The sequence below is a fragment of the Procambarus clarkii genome, chromosome 43 (genome assembly GCF_040958095.1).
Source record: "Procambarus clarkii isolate CNS0578487 chromosome 43, FALCON_Pclarkii_2.0, whole genome shotgun sequence".
NCBI lineage: Eukaryota > Metazoa > Arthropoda > Malacostraca > Decapoda > Cambaridae > Procambarus > Procambarus clarkii.
This window is the reverse complement of record NC_091192.1, coordinates 2533125-2556469: the sequence shown is the minus strand read 5'-3', so window position 1 is coordinate 2556469 and position 23345 is coordinate 2533125. Positions and strand designations below refer to the sequence as shown.

The 23345-nt window shown below is 44.2% G+C and overlaps 1 protein-coding gene across 1 annotated transcript in view; it reads left to right on the top strand.

Annotated features, from left to right (window-relative positions):
- Window positions 1-23345, top strand: part of LOC138350057 (uro-adherence factor A-like) — a 48101-nt gene that overhangs the window by 16746 nt on the left and 8010 nt on the right. Inside the window, exons 3-4 of the mRNA XM_069300339.1 lie at window positions 10511-10632; window positions 15666-15790. Of these exons, the coding sequence (XP_069156440.1) occupies window positions 10511-10632; window positions 15666-15790 (247 nt within the window). The remainder of the gene's footprint in view (window positions 1-10510; window positions 10633-15665; window positions 15791-23345) is intronic.

Sequence of the window (23345 nt, the reverse complement as noted above, 5' to 3'; positions counted from 1 at the left end):
TTACCTATAAGGTTCTTTAAATTATTTGTTATCCACTTTGGGTCATTAGTATTCGATCTATTCAATTTGTATGGTATACTACGTTCCTGTGCTTTGTTTAGAATATTCTTAAATAAGTTATATATTAAATCCACATCGAAATCCCCTTTTAAGTCACCTATCGCTGGGTTCATGTCTCGCTCTAAGACCGGCCCACACCCCATACCCAAGACTTTCCAATCTATTTGACCCTAAAAATTTCTTAGGGTATTAAAATCAGCTTTTCGAAAATCTGGCACTTTAACAGAATTTTCTCCTACAGGTCTATTCCATTCTATGCTAAATCTGATTATTTTGTGATCACTGTTCCCTAGCTCACTCCCTATTTCGATGTCATTAATTTGTGTTTCCCTGTTAGTTAACACAAAATCTAAAATATTATTTTCCCGCGTTAGTTCCTTAATGTGTTGCGTAAGAAAGCAATCGTCAATTAATTCTAGAAAATCATCTGCTTCACTATTCCCTGTTTTGTTCACCCAGTTTATTCCGCAAAAATTAAAGTCACCCATGACATAAATACTGTTAGATCTAGATGCTCTAGATATTTCATCCCATAGATGCTTTGCTTCCAATCTGTCTAAATTTGGTGGCCTATATATAACTCCTACTATAATATTATTTGCTTTTTCGTTTAATTCTATCCAAATAGTTTCTGTGTGTGGCTCAGTTTTGATTCCCTCTTTGAGACTACATTTCAAATTGTCCCTAACATATATGGCTACTCCCCCTCCGCATCTAATATATCTATCTGTGTGAAATAGTTTAAATCCATTTATCTGATATTCAGCTAATAGTTCTCTATTTTCTACATTCATAGACGTTTCGCTAAGTGCAATAATATCTATTTTTTCTGTGCAGACAAGAGCATTTAATTCATTAATTTTATTTCTTAGATTTCTACTGTTAGTGTAATATATCCAAAGTGAATTGTTATTTTGAGGCCCTTTTCTTTCCCTGACCATTTTGCCAATTCTTTTCTCCCACGAACACATACTTTTATTACCTCCTTCCTCCAAATCAATTCCCATACCACTATCTACTAACAGTTTAAACCCAAACAAACACCTCTAACCACTGGTTCCAACGAGTTCGCAACAGCAACAACCCCAGCCCTCGATAGATGCACCCCATCATGAGCATACATTTCATTTCTTCCATAGAAGTGTTCCCAGTTGTCTATGAAAGATATTGCATTTGATTTGCAATATCTTTCCAGCCGGCAATTGACACCAATTGCCCTCGACATCCATTCATTTCCCACTCCCTTTCTTGGAAGAATGCCACACATATGATCGGGATTCCTCCCTTGCTCCTAACTAATTCAATGGCTGTCCTGAATCTCTGTATTAGTTCCTCACTCCTAACTCGCCCAACATCATTACCCCCTGCACTAATACAAATAATGGGTTTGTTTCCATTTCCCGTCATAATATCATTCATGTTTCCAACAATATCACCAATTCCAGCTCCCGGATAGCAAACCCTTAATCTGTTCCCCCTATCTCTGGCACAAAACGTTCTGTCTAAATACCTCACCTGGGAATCTCCCACAACCAAAATTCGCTTTGGTACCTCCTTAACTTTCTGAGCAGCCTGAGGGGCCTGCGCTCCGCTGCTCCTCGCTGGTTTCCATCTTCCTTGTATAAGACCGTTTTCTGTTATGGTGTATTTATTCCCTACCCGTACTTATCTATAAGTTTAATATTTACAGTATTCTGCAAAGGATCGTTTATTGAGCATAGAAATGGATGAGATCCACTATCTTTTATTCATATGAAACAAGGGGAGAAGCACCAAGAACTATCATGTATCTCAGTATTCACCCCTGTTACCAAACTAGTATTTACCCAGGTCTGTTTCCTAAATGTAAAAACTTATCCAATTTATGCCCATTGTTTCGTGTCCTGTCTCGTGTTGATAGTATTAATAACCCCCTTTATCATGTCCATACAGTCACAGCTCTATCATGTCACCTTTTTTTCTTCGCCTTTCTAGAGAATGTATTTTTAAGCTTTGCCCATCTTTCTTCGGAGATTGCTTATTGAGCATAGGGCAAATAAAAATGAAAACCCACTATCAACCATTTGTATGAAAACAGTCCCCTGCCAGGCGTGGTGACTTTAATGCGATTTCAGTAGTAATACAATATTACTGCATAAATGTATTTGCACGTGCGAAAATATATAAGCACGTCTCACATTCGCTCAAAACATGCCTCCCCCCCACACCTTACTGTAGCATATAACAAATCGAAATACTCATTCAGTAAAAGCAAGCCTCTCATGTTTTGAAATAAGACGTTCTGCAGATACCTTCTTTTCTGACGTCATCATCCCTAATGCGGTGCGAGGCACCAACGTGCTAAATGCGGATCTCAGGAGGTTCACACACATAAGTGCGAACTCTTAATCAGGCTTAATACCTCAACTGTACTCTGTACTTCACCAGAGTCGATATTCAGCTACAATGGCTCGTATTTTCGCTCATTGCTCATATTTTATGATATTTATTTCATAACCCTATCAAACCAACCTAACCTAACTTATTATATAACAAACAAATACATTCTACAGACCAGTTGTTGTTTAGCGACATCACGAAAAGCGACCTTAGGGTAGGGATAAGGTATTGCTGGCCATTAGCATGTGTCAAGGTATCACAGCACCTGACTGGTCAACTATGTATGACGTCACCAGATGACCAATGCGGCCATTAGCGTCCTACTTGCATATTTACTGTATTTGATGTTATTATTAAAAATGGCTAGACTATCCATCCCCACCTAACCTAATCAGAGGTTTAAGAATATACATTTTAATTATCCACAACTGTAATCAGTATTCGGTGATAAGTGCAAAAGTATAACAGCAACCCAAATGTCATACCGCTATTTTTGCAGAATCGTACTTCTAACAGCATTGTAGGTGAGCTGAACATGAGAATAAAGGTAACTGCAGAAGTCCTATTGGTCCATACGAGGCAGCTCCTATATATCTCCACCCAATCTCATTCATATTCATGTCCGCCCTATGCTTAAAATAACCAAGGGATCCCGCTTAAAGTATTAGTTCACAATAATAGTTTTAATAAATAGCTCTCATTCTAGTTTTATACACAACAGTAATTATGAAACCCTATAGCTAGATATCGTACTATAATCCACAAGTAGTTACCACACATCTGGCAGCACAGCGGATTAGTAGCTGTGTTCATAGGCTAGTCAACTGTCCTCACATCCATCAAATAGCTATCCAAATGTCGCACCTCAGTTCATCCATCTAGCAACTCAGCTGGATGCTAGCCACTATATTCATAGGCTAATCATTTCTACACATCAAAAAAATCCTAGTCTTGCTACGCAAATCAGGTAACTTGTTTCTAAGCCAACACTCGCAAACACAAGCATACATACCTACACTTACTCCACAACCTATACATTCATAGAGAATAGCATAGTTTTTTGCCGCCATTTCCCCATTAATCAGATGTAATTTATGCCATACACAAAAAATACAGCATTTACACTCAAAATATATCATCACACAAAAATATGACATTTACATACAAAATACGTCAGTTGCACACAAAAAGAATATACCATTTACACAATATTGCATGTACGCTCAGAGTATGACATTTACACAAAGTATGGTATTTGCACAAATATATCAAAATGCTTATGCATTTAGACAATCAAGAATGCGCTTTCACTAAAATTACACAATTACACATACATAATTTTCACAAAATACCCACACATTGTCTCATAAACTAAAATACACTTACACCATTAAGATCTATTTTTTCAGATTACAGAGCTTACACAAAATACACAATTTGCACACAAAAAATACAGTTGCACCAGTTCCACTTCAACAAATTAAAAACACAACTTGCATAAAATGCACTATTAGCACAAAAAAATATTATAAAACATGGACAATTATTACACAATTTGTGTAATTATTACATCTTTGCACAATTAATAAAAATAAAACTTGTTATATAATTACTCAACTTGCACAATGACAATCAATACACAAAAGTATAAATAAACAATTCCTCCATATGCAATTACACAACATGCGCAATTAATGCACAACTTTCACAAATATTACACATCTTTCATAATTATTACACAACTTGTACAAATACATATCTAGCACAAATACGTACAGTACATAAATACCCCAAATATGAAAATACACAACTAGCATAAATACACAATTTACACAAATACAATTGCGACATTTACACAACTTGCTCAAAAATATAATCAATACACAACTTACCAAAATGTGAACAATACATAACTAGCACATATTCATTAAATACACAACTACATAATTTCCACAAATACACATACAAAAACATATACAATTAATACATACAACTTGCACAAAACAATACACAATTTATAGAAATATAATCAATACATAATTGCAATAATCATACAACTTATGCAAAATACATAATCTGCACAATTAATACACAAGTATATTAATTGTGCTATATGTGTACAAATACAAACACAACCAACTAGGTCAAACAATACACAATTTGCATGATATTTTTTCTAGATATATTTAGGACATTAATTATAATATGCTGAGTTTAACCAACTCCCCAAAAGTTAGAATTTCACATATAAAAATGGTACATATGACTTCCGATGAGCTCAATATAAAACACATTCATTTTCCATTAATATTTCAACATTATTAGTGCTAAACTATTCATTTAACATATGTCCATTGTTTTTTGTCTTATTAATACCTTCCTTGTTATATCCTCTCCAATCAGGCCACCCATATTTATTTATGCAAACCATCTAACAGACTTATTTGTTCTAGCCTTAAATATGTTAGGGAAGGTGGGGTTAGATTAAGTCAGTATTTTCTATGATAATTTTAAGCAAATTTGCTATATCTTATCAAAATGCATCCTATTAAAATCTAAATTCATCTAAATCTATCAAAAATATGCTTATACTACACAAATTTGACTAAATTCAACCTAGCAAAAGCTAAACTAACTAAAATATGAGCATGCCATATCCTTACATACAAGCCTATGTCACCTCTGTCCAAACATTACATGAGTTGGTCATATAGCTCGAACCCCAAATAGGAAAATTTACACTATTTCATAAACATGCTAGTTCATTACCCCTAAGATATTTTATATATATATCCTTCCGTACACGACCTCACCTAACCTAGCATATCCAAACCTAGATTTAGTTCAAGTTGGTGAAATTTAAGCTATGCCACCTAAATTCGACCTAACACCAAATATACCCAAATGTTGTGTATCATAGCACAGCCAAAGCCCATTTTTTACCTACATTTTCTCCCATTCCATCCTACCCTACGCAACCTCACCTAACCTAACCTAGCATATCCAAACCCAGATTTGGTTAAAGTTGGCGAAATTTAAGCTATTCCCACATAAATTCGACCTAATTTAAGACAAATCCCACCAAATATACCCAAATGTTGTGTATCATAGCATCGCCAAAGCCCATTTTTACCTACATTTTCTCCTATTCCATCCTACCCTATGCAACCTTACATAACCTAGCGTATCCACACATAGATTCGGTTAAACTTGACAAAATTTAAGCTATTCCCACCTAAATTTGACCAAATTTAAGACAAGTTCCACCAAATATACCTAAATGTTGTGTATCATAGCACTGTCAAAGCCCATTTTTTTTTTACCAACATTTTCACCTATTTCCATCCTACCCTACACAACCTCACCTAACCTAACTTAGCATATCCAAACCTGGATTTTGTTAAAATTGGTGAAATTTAAGATATGCCACCTAAATTCGATCTAATCTAAGACAATTCCCACCAAATATATCCAAATGTTGTGTATCATAGCATCGCCAAAGCCCATTTTTACCTACATTTTTTCCTATTCCATCCTACCCTACGCAACCTTACCTAACCATCCTAGCATATCCAAACCTAGATTTGGCTAAAGTCGGCGAAATTTAAGTTATCCCACATAAATTTGACCTAATTTAAGACAATTTCCACCATATATACCCAAAAATGTTTTGTAACATAACACGGCCAAAGCTCATTTTAGCTGAGTTTTCACCCATTCCAACCTGCCCTAGAGAATCCTACCCAGCCTCACCTGTCATATCCAAAGTTAAATTTGATTAAAGTTGGCAAAATTTATGCCTTTCCCACCTAAATTCAACCTAATTTAAGCCAATTTCCACCGGATATACCCAAATGTTCTGTATCTTAGCATAGCCAAAGTTCATTTCACCCAAGTTTTCACCGACTCCATCTTACCCTACACAACCTTACCTAATCTGTCCTAGCATATCCCAAGCTAGATTTGATTACAGTTCGTGAAATTTATGCTTACTCACCTAAATTCAACCTAATTTAAGACAATTTCTACCAAATATACCCAAAATGCTTTGTTACATAACACAGCCAAAGGCCATTTTAGCTAAGTTTTCACATATTCCAACCTACCCTACATAGCCTTACCTAACCCTGACCTAGCAGATTTGATTAAAGTTGGGGAAATTTAAGCTATCGCCACCAAATTGGAGACAATTTCCACCAAATATGGCTAAATGATGTGTAACATAGCACAGTCAAAGCCCATTTTACCCACATTCCATTTAAACCTGGACCTAACCTCTGATACGACATATACTCAGAGAAGTGATGTTTTTTGGATACGAACCTAAATGCCCGTGCTTAACCTGCAAGAGTCTTGGAGCTTTGCTGAATATTTTATCTATTTTCTTTGAAAAGTGAAGTTTTGGATATGAACCTATCCGCACTGTGTCTAACCTACTAGGTTCTTTGTTGAACATTGTAACCATATTCATAGAAAAGTGATGTTTTGGATATGGTCCTAACAGCCCCTCTCCTTTAAAACTTGGAATTGTGTTCAATATTGTAGCTATATTGTTAGGTAGGTGTTTTTGTTTTTACACATCAACCCATCCGTCCCGGACCTAACCTCCCTTTATCTAACTTCAAATTTATCGTAAATATGGGAGGAACGTGTTGATTGTGCATCAACCCAACCATCCTGGACCTAAAGACATTAAAGTTACCACGCCTGGAAGGGGACTGTTTTCATACAAATGGATGATAGTGGGTTTTCATTTTTATTTGCCCTATGCTCAATAAGCAATCTCCGAAGAAAGATGGACAAAGCTTAAAATTACATTCTCTAGAAAGGCGAAGAAATAGAGGTGACATGATAGAGCTGTGACTGTATGGACATGATAAAGGGGGTTATTAATACTATCAACACGAGACAGGACACGAAACAATGGGCATAAATTGGATAAGTTTTTACATTTAGGAAATAGACCTGGGTAAATACTGGTTTGGTAACAGGGGTGAATGCTGAGATACATGATAGTTCTTGCTCTGTGCTTCTCCCCTTGTTTCATACGAATAAAAGATAGTGGATTTCGTCCATTTCTATGCTCAATAAACGATCCTTTGCTGAATACTGTAAATATTAACCTTTTGGATAAGTACGGGTCGGGAATAAATACACCATAACAGAAAACGGTCTTATACAAGGAAGATGAAGACTGGGTGACGTCATTGACCATTAGCAATGCCTGTGCAGGGTCACTGAGCGGCTACCTGGTGACTTCATTGACCATTAGCGATGTCTGAGCATGGGTCACCAGGGTAACGAAAAATATACGGGCCTACGAGGCTCCTCTTAATCCCGTTGAGAGGAATGCTAAGACCTGGAGACAAGCAGGGTATCGAAAAATACACGGCCTCTAGGATGGGTATGGAGTGCATAATAAATTAACTAAACTAAACCTAAGAGGCACTGTGACCAAATGTAACGAAAAAACCCCGGGCCTACGAGACGCCGTGACCAAATGTAACGAAAAAACCCCGGGCCTACGAGGCGCCGTGACCAAATGTAACGAAAAAACCCCGGGCCTACGAGGCGCCGTGACCAAATGTAACGAAAAAAAACCGGGCCTACGAGGCACCGTGACCAAATGTAACGAAAAAACCCCGGTCCTACGAGGCGCCGTGACCAAATGTAACGAAAAAAACCGGGCCTTAGAGGCGCCGTCGAAAAAAGCAAAACGGCGCCTCGTAGGCCCGGTTTCCACTACTCCCACTATGAGAGGCTCCCCACTATGTGAGGCTTCCCACTGTGTGAGGCTCCCCACTGTGTGAGGCTTCCCACTATGTGAGGCTCTCCACTATGTGAGGCTCCCCACTGTGTGAGGCTTCCCACTATGTGAGGCTCTCCACTATGAGAGGCTCCCCACTATGTGAGGCTCCACACTATGTGAGGCTCCCCACTATGAGAGGCTCCCCACTATGAGAGGCTCCCCACTGTGTGAGGCTCCCCACTATGTGAGGCTTCCCACTATGTGAGGCTCCCCACTATGTGAGGCTCCCCACTATGAGAGGCTCCCCACTATGAGAGGCTCCCCACTGTGTAAGGCTTCGCACTAAGAGAGGCTCCCCACTAAGAGAGGCTCCCCACTATGTGAGGTTCCCCACTATGTGAGGCTCCGCACTGTGTGAGGCTTCCCACTAAGACAGGCTCCCCACTGTGTGAGGCTCCGCACTGTGTGAGGCTCCCCACTATGTGAGGCTCCCCACTATGAGATGCTCCTCACTATGTGAGGCTCCCCACTGTGTGAGGCTCCGCACTGTGTGAGGCTCCCCACTATGTGAGGCTCCCCACTATGAGATGCTCCTCACTATGTGAGGCTCCCCACTGTGTGAGGCTCCGCACTGTGTGAGGCTCCCCACTAAGACAGGCTCCCCACTAAGACAGGCTCCCCACTAAGACAGGCTCCCTACTGTGTGAGGCTCCCCACTGTGTGAGGCTCCCCACTATGTGAGGCTCCCCACTGTGAGGCTCCCCACTAAGAGAGGCTCCCCACTGTGTGAGGCTCCCCACTGTGAGGCTCCCCACTAAGAGAGGCTCCGCACTGTGTGAGGCTCCCCACTATGTGAGGCTCCCCACTACGAGATGCTCCTCACTATGTGAGGCTCCCCACTGTGTGAGGCTCCGTACTGTGTGAGGCTCCCCACTGTGTGAGGCTCCCTACTGTGAGGCTCCCCACTAAGAGAGGCTCCCCACTATGTGAGGCTCCCCACTGTGAGGCTCCCCACTAAGAGAGGCTCCCCACTAAGAGAGGCTCCCCACTGTGTGAGGCTCCCCACTATGTGAGGCTCCCCACTAAGAGAGGCTCCGCACTGTGTGAGGCTCCCCACTGTGTGAGGCTTCCCACTGTGTGAGGCTCCCCACTATGTGAGGCTCCCCACTGTGAGGCTCCCCACTAATGAGGCTCCCCACTGTGTGAGGCTTCCCACTGTGTGAGGCTCCCCACTATGTGAGGCTCCCCACTGTGAGGCTCCCCACTAAGAGAGGCTCCCCACTGTGTGAGGCTCCCCACTGTGTGAGGCTCCCCACTATGTGAGGCTCCCCACTGTGTGAGGCTCCCCACTATGTGAGGCTCCCCACTATGAGATGCTCCCCACTATGTGAGGCTCCCTACTATGAGAGGCTCCCCACTATGTGAGGCTCCCCACTATGTGAGGCTCCCCACTATGTGAGGCTTCCCACTATGTGAGGCTCCCCACTATGTGAGGCTCCCCACTATGTGAGGCTCCCCACTATGTGAGGCTCCCCACTATGTGAGGCTTCCCACTGTGTGAGGCTCCCCACTATGTGAGGCTCCCCACTATGAGATGCTCCCCACTATGTGAGGCTCCCCACTATGTGAGGCTCCCCACTATGTGAGGCTCCCCACTAAGAGAGGCTCCCCACTGTGTGAGGCTCCCCACTGTGTGAGGCTTCCCACTGTGTGAGGCTCCCCACTATGTGAGGCTCCCCACTATGAGATGCTCCCCACTGTGTGAGGCTTCCCACTGTGTGAGGCTCCCCACTGTGTGAGGCTCCCCACTATGTGAGGCTCCCCACTATGTGAGGCTCCCCACTATGTGAGGCTCCCCACTATGTGAGGCTCCCCACTAAGAGAGGCTCCCCACTGTGTGAGGCTCCCCACTGTGTGAGGCTTCCCACTGTGTGAGGCTCCCCACTATGTGAGGCTCCCCACTATGAGATGCTCCCCACTATGTGAGGCTCCCCACTATGAGATGCTCCCCACTATGTGAGGCTCCCCACTATGAAAAGCTTCCCACTAAGAGAGGCTCCCCACTAAGAGAGGCTCCCCACTAAGAGAGGCTTCCCACTGTGTGAGGCTCCCCACTATGTGAGGCTTCCCACTGTGTGAGGCTCCCCACTATGTGAGGCTTCCCACTGTGTGAGGCTCCCCACTATGTGAGGCTCCCCACTATGAGATGCTCCCCACTATGTGAGGCTCCCCACTATGAAAAGCTTCCCACTAAGAGAGGCTCCCCACTAAGAGAGGCTCCCCACTAAGAGAGGCTCCCCACTAAGAGAGGCTCCTCCGCAGGTGGTGGTGTCGTATGAGGAGCCTGTGGACTCCAGCCGTCATGTTATCAACCTTGACATAAAGACTTCTGGGAGAGGCTTCGATCCCACGACGCTCTACACTGCTGTCTCTGGACGCCTTGGGTAAGTTGTGGCTCATGGGTAAGTTGTGCCTCATGGGTAAGTTGTGCCTCATGGGTAAGTTGTGCCTCATGGGTAAGTTGTGGCTCATGGGTAAGTTGTGGCTCATGGGTAAGTTGTGCCTCATGGGTAAGTTGTGGCTCATGGGTAAGTTGTGGCTCATGGGTACGTTGTGGCTCATGGATAAGTTATGGCTCATGGGTAAGTTGTGGTTCATGGTTCAGTTGTTGTTAATAGGTAAGTTGTGGTTCGTGGGTCAGCTGTGGCTCATGGGTGATGTTACGGTATTGACACCGTCACCGGGGTATGGAGTGACAATTTCTGTGCCATCTCTGGATCTGCACTCCAACTCCCAGGTATTGGGTGCAACATAGACAATGCCATCTGTTGGTGGAGGCGTGGTATCAGAAAAAGGCTCTAGATTCCTGCCTCAGTCAGAACGTGAGATCGATGATGATGAGCTCTGGTGGTTGGCATAATGATATCAACGCCTTCTAGTTTGTGGCTACAATATACAATTTCAATTCCCCCGTGGAAGGGTGTTATCCTCCGGTCACCCAGTATACTGTCTGTCTAGCTGATGACGTTTTATGTTCACAGAGGGTGACATAAGGAGGCAATTACGCTAAAGAACACAATTCACCTTGGGCAGTCCAAGAACTCTTGACTTGGTCCCGTGTGAGGTCATAGTGGCCGCTGTCGACTATAGCAGTATGTTCATGCTGTGTTGGATGGGCCATCGTACCAGGGATTGGCCAGGAAGAGTTACGTAGCAACAGTGGTATGTCTGTTGAGAAGTGCTGCTAGTGAGCTGCTAGAGACTTATGCCAGGGTGCTAGCTACCCCTATATGTGATTGTTTGAGATCCCCTGTCAGTGTGTTGCTGAAACTCTCTGCCAGTGTGTATCTGGAGAGCGGAGGTGGGTTATTGGGATATTGTGATGATATGGTGTGTGTGGAATGGCCCATGTTGAAGGTGAACTTGCCAGTGTTTGCCATTAGGTGTGGACGAAGTTTACCTGGAAAGTGGATTCACCGGAATTTGATGAACACTGCCGATGTATTGTGTCCTGAGTGATGGGATAATATGTATATATATATATATATATATATATATATATATATATATATATATATATATATATATATATATATATATATATATATATATATATATATATATATATATATATATATATGTCGTACCTAGTAGCCAGAACGCACTTTTTGGCCTACTATGCAAGGCCCGATTTGCCTAATAAGCCAAGTTTTCCTGAATTAATATATTTTCTCTAATTTTTTTCTTATGAAATGATAAAGCTACCAATTTCATTATGTTTGAGGTCAATTTTTTTTATTGGAGTTAAAATTAACGTAGATATATGACCGAACCTAACCAACCCTACCTAACCTAACCTAACCTATCTTTATAGGTTAGGTTAGGTTAGGTAGCCGAAAAAGTTTGGTTAGGTTAAGTTAGGTAGGTTAGGTGGTCGAAAAACAATTAATTCATGAAAACTTGGCTTATTAGGCAAATCGGGCCTTGCATAATAGGCTGAGAAGTGCGTTCTGGCTATTAGGTACGACATATATATATATATATATATATATATATATATATATATATATATATATATATATATATATATATATATATATATATATATATATATATATATATATATATATATTGTGAGGGTACCACCTCTGGTGCCAATGTGGGGACCCATAGCCTCGGAGAAGAAAATAAAAAGTATTCAGAGGAGACCTTGTGGTTTCTCACTGAACACTAATATTATCTTCTCCTACCACCCCCATTCTTTTGTATGTACACATATATATTTACTTTATTTGAACTTTGTTACAAAAAAGGAGTTACATATGGGCTACAAAGATGGTTATCATAGGTTGTCGAGTTCCTCCAGCTCCTCAGATAGCGGGCACCCTGGATGCAGTGCGCATTTCCCCCTCTGTATCGCCACACTGAGGCGCTGGAAAAGAAAGCTTGCAGCTCTTGGGTCCCTTGTTGTTTCAATGAGCTTAGAACCCAGTTCCTTCAAAAAACTGGTAGCACTTTTACCCCAGGCGCCGAGTGTCTCAGAAGCAATGGGGACAAAATTGTAGTGGTGATCCAGTTCTCTATACTTACGGGATTTGGCGTCTTCCCTGTGGGTGGCAGCGCCACCTGGTTGTGCAACACTGAGGTTAATGTAGGTGTTAGCCAGGGTTGATACGCACGTGTAGTCCCATACCAACTGCTTGCCATTCTTCCAGGGGTTCACTGTGATACCATCCGGGCGACCAATAAGAGCATCAGAGTTACGGGGCGTTAGGTAACGGGGCTCTCTTTCAGCTGGGCATCCAGCTGTGGTGAGGCTCCTCTTGATGATGTCGTTAACTTCACTGTGCCTCGAGTGCCATCCCCCTGTGCTTTGGCAGAATAGGCCATGGTGGCCGTACCTGTCAGCCACCACCTCGCCGCAAATACACCTATATCTGGTGTGGATTGGGGCAGCAAGGCGGAGGGCCACAGCATTTCGGAGGGCGTGTGGTGTGAGACGCGTGCCAGTTGCCGACATTGGGGTTGCTAACAGGAAATCCCCTGCATGTGGTGCTGCTACTGCTGTGAGGCGAGCAATGTCGTGTTGTGTTGTTGCAGCACCCAGGCACTCTGCAGCAACTTGGTCTACAATGGGGCCATCCCAGCTGGATTGCTTGTGGGCTTTTGGGGATGGTGGTTGAGGTGATTGGCCTGCACGAGAGGCCCACTCTGTGGCACAGCGTGTAAAATTGGGATCATGTACACCTGCCAGCTGATGTAGGTGGGCAGGTAGAATTTCCTTCACAAGGTCGTCGGATGCTGATAAGGAGGACAGGAAGGCTGGAACAGCGATTTGCGTTGCTGTTCGAACTCCGAGGCCTCCAAGTCTTACGGGAAGAGAGGCTTGTTTCCACTGTAGATCATCAAGAGAGAGGTTAAGGGCTTTTTCTAGCATTGATTTCAGTAACCGGTCATACTCACTTAGTTTTTGGCTACTGTAAGATGGTGAACACCTCAGAAAGTAGGTTAACTTGGGGAGGGACAGACATCTGCTGATGAGGTAGAGTGCATCATGAGCATCAATATCCTCAATCCTCCCATCCATCCTCTTAAGGTCGGCGATTTTCTTATCAAGGACCTCATCGATGGCTTTCAACCCCAGGGGAGCTCCTAGGAGTGTGCTGTCTTCAGGTTTAGTTTTATGGATATTTGGCAGAAGACCCTCTATTCTCTCTACGATGCCCTGGTTGGAACATATTATTTCACATTTAGAAGGGTTCAGGGTGAGGCCTAAAACTGCACCCTGCTCCTGGATTTTTTTGATGTCCTCCAGGAATGAGTCTTGGGAACCAGCTAGAGTACCATCATCCAAGAACCAGATGTTAAGTTCGCTGGACAGGACCTCTGTGACTTGTTTGATGACTAAGCAGAAAAGGAGAGGAGCAAGGGGGTCACCCTGTTGGACAGGGTTTATATATATATATATTAGTATATTTTGGTAGCAGTCTTTACTGTAGACATATATTATTAAATATGACCGAAAAAGTAAGATTAATAATTCTAACACGAATTTTCTCTATCTTTCTTACGTTTCTTTTCACTGTTGATGGTAATTCAAAGATCAATTCTCCAAAATTCATTTTTATTTCTAGTCTGACGCGACACTTGAGCGCGTTTCGTAAAACTTATTACATTTTCAAAGACTTTAGTTTACAAACACACAACTGAAACTGAATAGAGCTTACACAACTTCGAGGTTTATATCTACATTTGGGTGAGGTGGATGAGGTGAAAAACGAACTTTCAACAATGGGTATTAAATTCCAACACAAGACAGAACACGAAACAATGGGTATTGAATGGAAGTAATTGTAGAAAGCCTATTGGTCCATATTTCTTGATGCTTCTATATTGGAGCGGAGTCTTGAATTGGGTAGAATATAGTTGTGCATTAATTGGCTGTTGATTGCTGGTGTTGACTTCTTGATGTGTAGTGCCTCGCAGACGTCAAGCCGCCTGCTATTGCTGTATCTATCGATGATTTCTGTGTTGTTTGCTAAGATTTCTCTGGTGATGGTTTGTTTGTGGGAAGAGATTATATGTTCCTTAATGGAGCCCTGTTGCTTATGCATCGTTAAACGCCTGGAAAGAGACGTTGTTGTCTTGCCTATATACGGAGTTCTTTGGGGCTTACAGTACCCAAGTGGGCATTTGAAGACAGACGACGTTGGTTTCCTTCAAGGCGTTCTGCTTGGTGTCTGGGGAGTTTTTCATGAGTAGATTGGCCGTTTTTTTGTGTGTGTTTTATAGTAAATTGTACAATTAACAATTGCTCCGAGGGGTTTCTGTGAATTTAGATGAGTGTTTTGGGTATGTGAAGTCAGTGAGAGAGGGGGAAGAGTGTATGTTGTGTCCTCATTTTTCTTGTCTCATCATGTTACATCCTTCGTGCACCCATGTATGTGATATTCTTGTGAATATTGGGTATGATTATTCAATAAACATATTTTAGATTTATTGTTAATTGGGAGTAAATAAGATCTGAATATGTCTATGCACTCCACACCTGTTCTTTCTCCCTCTGCTTGCTATACACTCCACACCTGTTCTTTCTCCCTCTGCTTGCTATACACTCCACACCTGTTCTTTCTCCCTCTGTTTGCTATATTCTCCACACCTGTTCTTTCTCCCTCTGCTTGCTATACACTCCATACCTGTCCCTTCCCTCTAAGCCCACATACATTCCACACCTGTCCCTTCTCCCACAGCCTGCTATACACTCCACACCTGTCCCTTCTCCGTCAGCTTACTATACACTCCACACCTGTCCCTTCTCCCTCAGCCTGCTATACACTCCACACCTGTCCATTCTCCCTCAGCCTAATATACACCCCACACCTGTCCCTTCTCCCTCAGCCTGCTATACACTCCACACCTGTCCATTACCTCTCACTAAACACCTGACTGCCGTGACTGAGGTGTACCTGCCCAACAGATTCGTGTTCCGGCTCGGGGGGTTGTACCGGCGACGACGGTACGTGGTACAGGCAGTGTGGCTCCAGGGCACCGCCCGCCTCCACACCTCCAGACTCAACTTCCTCTCTGGCGAGGACGACGGAGGTCAGTGGAGGACCCTCTTGTTGTCTCACTCTTGTCACACTGGGGACACTCTTGTCACAATGGGGACACTCTTCTCACACTGGGGACACTCTTGTCACAATAGGGACACTCTTGTCACACGGGGCACACTCTTGTTACACTGGGGACACTCTTGTTACACTGGGGACACTCTTGTCACACTGGGGACATATTTGTTACACTGGGGACATACTTGTTACACTGGGGACACTCTTGTTACACTGGGGACACACTTGTTACATTAGAGACACTCTTGTTACTCTGGGGACACTCTAGTTACACTAGGGAAAATTGTTACACTGGGGACATATTTGTTACACTGGAGACACTCTTGTTACACTGGGAACACTCTTGTTACACTGGGGAGACTCTTGTTACACTGGGGACATACTTTTTACACTGGGGACACTCTTGTAACTCTAGGGACACTCTTGTTACACTGGGGACACTCTTGTTACTCTGGGGACACACTTGTTACACTGGGGAGACTCTTGTTACACTGGGGACATACTTTTTACACTGGGGACACTCTTGTAACTCTAGGGACACTCTTGTTTCACTGGGGACACTCTTGTTACTCTGGGGACATACTTGTTACACTGGGGACATATTTGTTACACTGGGGACACTCTTCTTACACTGGGGACACTCTTGTTGCACTGGGAACACTCTTGTTACACTGGGGACACTCTTGTTACACTGGGGAAACTCTTGTCACACTGGGGACACTCTTCTCACATTGAGGACACTCTTATCACACTGTGGACACTCTTGTTACACTGGGGACACTCTTGTCACACTTGGGAAACTCTTATTACACTGGGGACACTCTTGCTATACTGGGGACACTCCTGTTACACTGGGGACACTCTTGTTACACTGGGGACACTCTTGTTTCAATGAGGACACTCTTGTCACACTGGGGACACTCTTGTCACAGCAAGGACACACTTGTCACACTGGGGACACACAATTGTTACACTAGGGACACTCTTGTCACACTTGGGACACTCTGATCACACTGGGGACACTCTTCTCACAATAAGGACACTCTTGTCAAACTGGGGACACACTTAATACACTGGGACACTCTTGTTACACTGGGGATAATCTTGTCACATTAGGGACACTCTAGTCACATTGGGGACACACTTGTTACACTGGAGACACTCTTGTCACTAGGGACTCTCTTGTTATACTGGCGTCACTCTGTTACACTGGCGTCACTCTGTTACACTGGGGACACTCTTGTTACACTGAGGACACTCTTGTTACACTGGGGACACTCTTGTTACACTGGGGACACTCTTGTTACACTAGGAACACTCTTGTTTCACTGGGGACACTCTTGCCACACTGGGGACATTCTTGTTACACTGGGGACATTCTTGTTACACTGGGGACACTCCTGTTACACTGGGGACACTCTTGTTACACTAGGAACACTTTTGTTTCACTGGGGACACTCTTGTTACACTTGGGACACTCTTGTTAAACTGGCGACACTCTTGTTACACTGAGGACACTCTTGTTACACTGGGGACACTCTTGTTACACTGTTACACTGGGGACACTCTTGTTACACTGTTACACTGGGGACACTCTTGTTACACTGTTACACTGGGGACACTCTTGTTACACTGTTACACTGGGGACACTCTTGTTACACTGGGGACACTCTTGTTACACTGGGGACACTCTTGTTACATTGGGGACACTCTTGTTAAACTGGCAACACTCTTGTTACACTGGGGACACTCTTGTTACACTGGGGACACTCTTGATACACTGGGAACACTCTTGTCATAATGGGGACACTTGTCACAATAAGGACACTCTTCTCACACTAGGGACACACACTTGTTACACTGGGGACACTCTTGCCACACTGGGGACATTCTTGTTACAATGCGGAAACTCTTATCACAATAAGGACACTCATGTCACACTGGGGACACATTTGTTACACTAGGGACTCTCTTGTTACACTGGGAACACTCTTGTTACACAGGGACACTCTTGTTACACTGGAGATACTCTTGGTACACTGGGGACACTCTTTTCACATTGGGGACACACATGTTACACTAGGGACAATCTTGTCACACTGGGGGACTCTCTAGTTACACTGGGGGATACTCTTGTCACAATAAGGAAACTCTTGTCACACTGCGTACACACTTGTTACATTGGGGACACTCTCGTTAAACTTGTGACACTCTTGTCTCACTGGGGGACATTCTTGTCACATTGGGGACAAACTTGTTACAATGGGGACTTTCTTGTCACACTGGGGACTCTCTTGTCACACTGGAGACACTATTGTCACAAAAAGGACACTCTTGTCACACTGGGGAACACTTGTTACACTGGGGACACTCTCGTCACACTGGGGCACTCATGTCTCACTGGGGACACTCTTGGAACACTGGGGCCACTCTTCTCACACTGGGGAGACTCTTGTCGCAATAAGGACACACTTCTTATACTGGGGACGCTCTTGTTACACTGGGGACATACTTGTTACAATGGGGACACTCTTGTCACACTGGGGACACTCTTGTCACAATAAGGAAACTCTTGTCACACTGGGGACACCTTTGTCACACTGGGGACACTCTTGTCACACTGGGAACACTCTTGTCACACTAGGGAAACAATTGTTACACTGAGGACACTCTTGTCACACTGGGGACACTCTTGTCACAATAAAGACACTCTTGTCTCACTGGGGACTCTTGTCACACTGGGGACACTCTTGTCACACTAGGGACACACTTGTTACATTGGGGACACTCTTGTCACACTGGGGACACTCTTGTTACAATCAGGACACACTTGTTACACTAGGGACACTCTTGTTACACTGGGGACACTATTGTTACGCTGAGACACTCTTGTTACACTGGAGATCGTCTTGGCACAGTGGGGACACTCTTGTCACATTGGGGACACACTTGTTACACTGGGGACACTCTTGTCACATTAGGGACTCTCTTCTCACACTGGGGATACTCTAGTCACAATAAGGACACACTTGTTACACTGTGGACACTCTTGTTACACTTAGGACATACTTGTTACACTGGGGACATTCTTGTCACACTGAAGACACTCTTGTCACAATAAGGAAACTCTTGTCACACTGGGGACACTTTTGTCACACTGGGGACACTCTTGCCACACTGGGAACACTCTTGTCACAATAGGGACACACTTGTTACACTGGGGACACTCTTGCCACACTGGGAACACTCTTGTCACAATAGGGACACACTTGTTACACTGGGGACACTCTTGTCACACTGGGGACACTCTTGTCACAATTAGGACACACTTGTTACACTGGGGACACTCTTGTTACACTGCGGACACTCTTGTCACACTGGGGTCACTCTTGTCACAATAAAGACACTCTTGTCACACTGGGGACACTCTTGTCACACTGGGGGACACTCTTGTCACACTAGGGACACACTTGTTACACTGGGGACACTCTTGTCACACTGAAGACACTCTTGTCACATTGGGGACACACTTGCCACACTGGGGACAGTCTTGTCACATTGGGGACTCTCTTGTCACACTGGGGACACTCTTGTCACAATAAGGACACTCTTGCCACACTGGGGACACACGTGTTACTATGCGGACACACTTGTCAGACTGGGGATACTCTTGTTACACTGGGGACATACTTGTTACACTGGGGACACTCTTTTCACACTGGGGACACTTTCGTCAAATTGGGAACACACTTGTTACACTGGGGGCATTATTGTTATACTGGTGATACTTTTGTCACATTGGGGACACTTTGGTCACACTGGGTACATACTTGTTACACGGGGGCATTCTTGTTAAAATGGGGACACTCATGTCACACGGAGGACACTCTTGTCACAATAATGACACTCTTGTCACACTGGAGACATTCTTGTCACACTAGGGACACACTTGTTACATTGGGGACGCTCTTGTCACACTGGGGACACTCTTGTTACGCTGAGACACTCTTGTTACACTGGAGATCCTCTTGGCACAGTGGGGACACTCTTGTCACACTTGGGACACACTTGTTACACTGGGGACACACTTGCTCCACTAAGGACACTCTTGTTACACTCGGGACATACTTGTTACACTAAGGACACTCATGTTACACTGGGGACACTCTTGTTACACTGGGGCAAACTTGTTACACTGAGGACATACTTGTTACACAGGGGACACACTTATTACACTGGTCACACACTTGTTACACTGGGGACACTCTTGTTACACTGGGGACATACTTGTTACACTGGAGACACTCGTGTTACACAGGGGACACTCTTGTTGCACAGGGGACACTCTTGTTACTCTGGGGACATACTTGTTACATTGGGGACTCACTTGTTACAGTGGGGACACTCATGTTACACTGGGGACACTCTTTTTACACTGGGGGCATACTTGTTACACTGGACACATACTTGTTACACTGGGGACACTCTTGTTACACTGGGGGACACTCTTGTCACACTGGGGACACTTGTTATATTGGGGACACTCTTGTTACACTGCAGACACTCTTGTTACACTGTGGGACACGCTTGTTACACTGGGGACACTCTTGTTTAACTGGGGACACTCTTGTTTCACTGGGGACACTCTTGTTTCACTGGGGACACACTTGCTACTCTGGGGATATTCTTGTACATTGGGTACACTCTTGTTACACTGGGGACATCCTGTTACACTGGGGATATACTTGTTTCACTGGGGACATAGTTATTACACTGGGGACACACTTGTTACACTGGGGACACTCTTGTTACACTGCGGTCACTCTTGTTACACTGGGGACACTCTTCTTACACTGGGGACATATTTGTTACACTGGCGACACACTTGTTACACTGGGGATACTCTTGTTGCATTGGAGACATACTTTTTACACTGGGGACACTCGTTACACTGAGGACACTCTTGTTTCACTGGGGACACACTTGTTACTCTGGGGATATTCTTGTACATTGGGTACACTCTTGTTACACTAGGGACATCCTGTTACACTGGGGACATCCTGTTACACTGGGGACATACTTGTTTCACTGGGGACACACTTGTTACACTGGGGACACTCTTTTTACATTGCGGTCACTCTTGTTACATTGGGGACACTCTTCTTACACTGGGGACATATTTGTTACACTGGCGACACACTTGTTACACTGGGGATACTCTTCTTGCATTGGGTGAATACTTTTTACACTGGGGACACTCTTGTTACACTGGGGACACACTTGCTCCACTGGGGCCACTCTTGTTACACTGGGGACATACTTGTTACACTGGGGACACACATGTTACACTGGTGAGACACTTGTTACACTGGGGACACTCTTGTTTCACTGGGGACATACTTGTTGCACTGGGGACACTCTTTTTACACTGGGGACACAGTTGTTACACTGGGAACATACTTGTTACACTAAGGACACTCATGTTACACTGGGGACACTCTTGTTACACTGGGGACACACATGATCCACTGGGGACGCTCTTGTTACACTGGGGACACACTTATTACACTGGTCACACACTTGTTACACTGGGGACACTCTTGTTACACTGGGGGACATACTTGTTACACTGGGGACACTCTTGTTGCACTGGGGACACACTTGCTACACTGGGGACACTCTTGTTACACTGAGGACATACTTGTTACACTGGGGACACACTTATTACACTGGTCACACACTTGTTACACAGGGGACACTCTTGTTGCACTGGGGACACTCTTGTTACTCTGGGGACACACTTGTTACGTTGGGGACACTCTTGTTACACTAGGGACACACTTGTTACACTGGGGACACACTTGTTACACTAAGGACACTCTTGTTACACATGGGACACTCTTGTTACACTGGGGACACTCTTGTTACGTTGGGGACACTCTTGTTACACTGGGGACACTCTTGTTACACTGTGGACACTCTTGTTACACTGGGGACACACTTGTTACACTGGGGACACTCTTGTTACACTGGGCACACTTGTTACACTGGGGACACGCTTGTTGCACTAAGGACACTCTTGTTACACTGGGGAAACTCTTGTTACATTGGGGACACACTTGTTACGTTGGGGAGACTCTTGTTACAATGGGGGACACTCTTGTTACACTGGGGGACACTCTTGTTACATTGGGGACACACTTGTCACACTGGGGACACTCTTGTTACACTGGGGACACTCTTGTTAACTGAGGACACACTTGTTACACTGGGGACACTTTTGTTACATTGTGGACATACTTGTTACACTGGGCACATACTATTTACACTGGGGACACTCTTGTTACACTGGGGGACACTCTTGTCACACTGAGGACACTTGTTATATTGGGGACACTCTTGTTACACTGCAGACACTCTTGTTACACTGTGGGACACACTTGTTGCACTGGAGACACTCTTGTTAAACTGGGGACACTCTTGTTTCACTGGGGACACTCTTGTTTCACTGGGGACACACTTGCTACTCTACGGACATTCTTGTACATTGGGGACACTCTTGTTACACAGTGGACATCTTGTTACACTGGGGACATACTTGTTACACTGGGAACATGCTTGTTACACTGGGGACACTCTTGTTACACTGGGGACATACTTGTTACACAGGGGACACTCTTGTACATCGGGGACACTCTTGTTACACTGGGAACACTCTTTTTACACTGGGGACATACTTGTTACACTGTGGGACACTCTTGTTACACTGGGGACACACTTGCTACACTGGGGACACTCTAGTTACACTGTGGACACATTTCTTACACTGGGGACACTCTTGTTACACTGGGAACATACTTGTTACACTGGGGACACTCTTGTTACACTGGGGACATACTTGTTACACTGGGGACACTCTTGTTACACCGGGAACACACTTGTTACACTGGAGATACTCTTGTTACACTGGGCACACAATTGTTACACTGGGGACACACTTGTTACACTAAGGACACTCTTGTTACACTGGGGAAACTCTTGTTACACTGGGGACACACTTGTTACGTTAGGGACACTCTTGTTACACTGGGGGACACTCTTGTTACGCTGGGGACACTCTTGTTACACTGGGGACAATCTTGTCACACTGGGGACACACTTGTTACACTCGGAACACTCTTGTTACACTGTGGACATACTTGTTTCACTGGGCACATACTTGTTACACTGGGACACTCTTGTTACACTGGGGGACACTCTTGCCACACTGGGGACACTTGTTATATTGGAGACACTCTTGTTACACTGCAGACACTCTTGTTACACTGTGGGACACACACTTGTTACAATGGGGACGCTCTTGTTAAACTGGGGACACTCTTGTTTCACTAGGGACACTCTTGTTTTACTGGGGACACACTTGTTACTCTGGGGACATTCTTGTACATTGGGGACACTCTTGTTACACTGGGGACATTCTGTTACACTGGGGACATACTTGTTACACTGGGGACATAGTTATTACACTG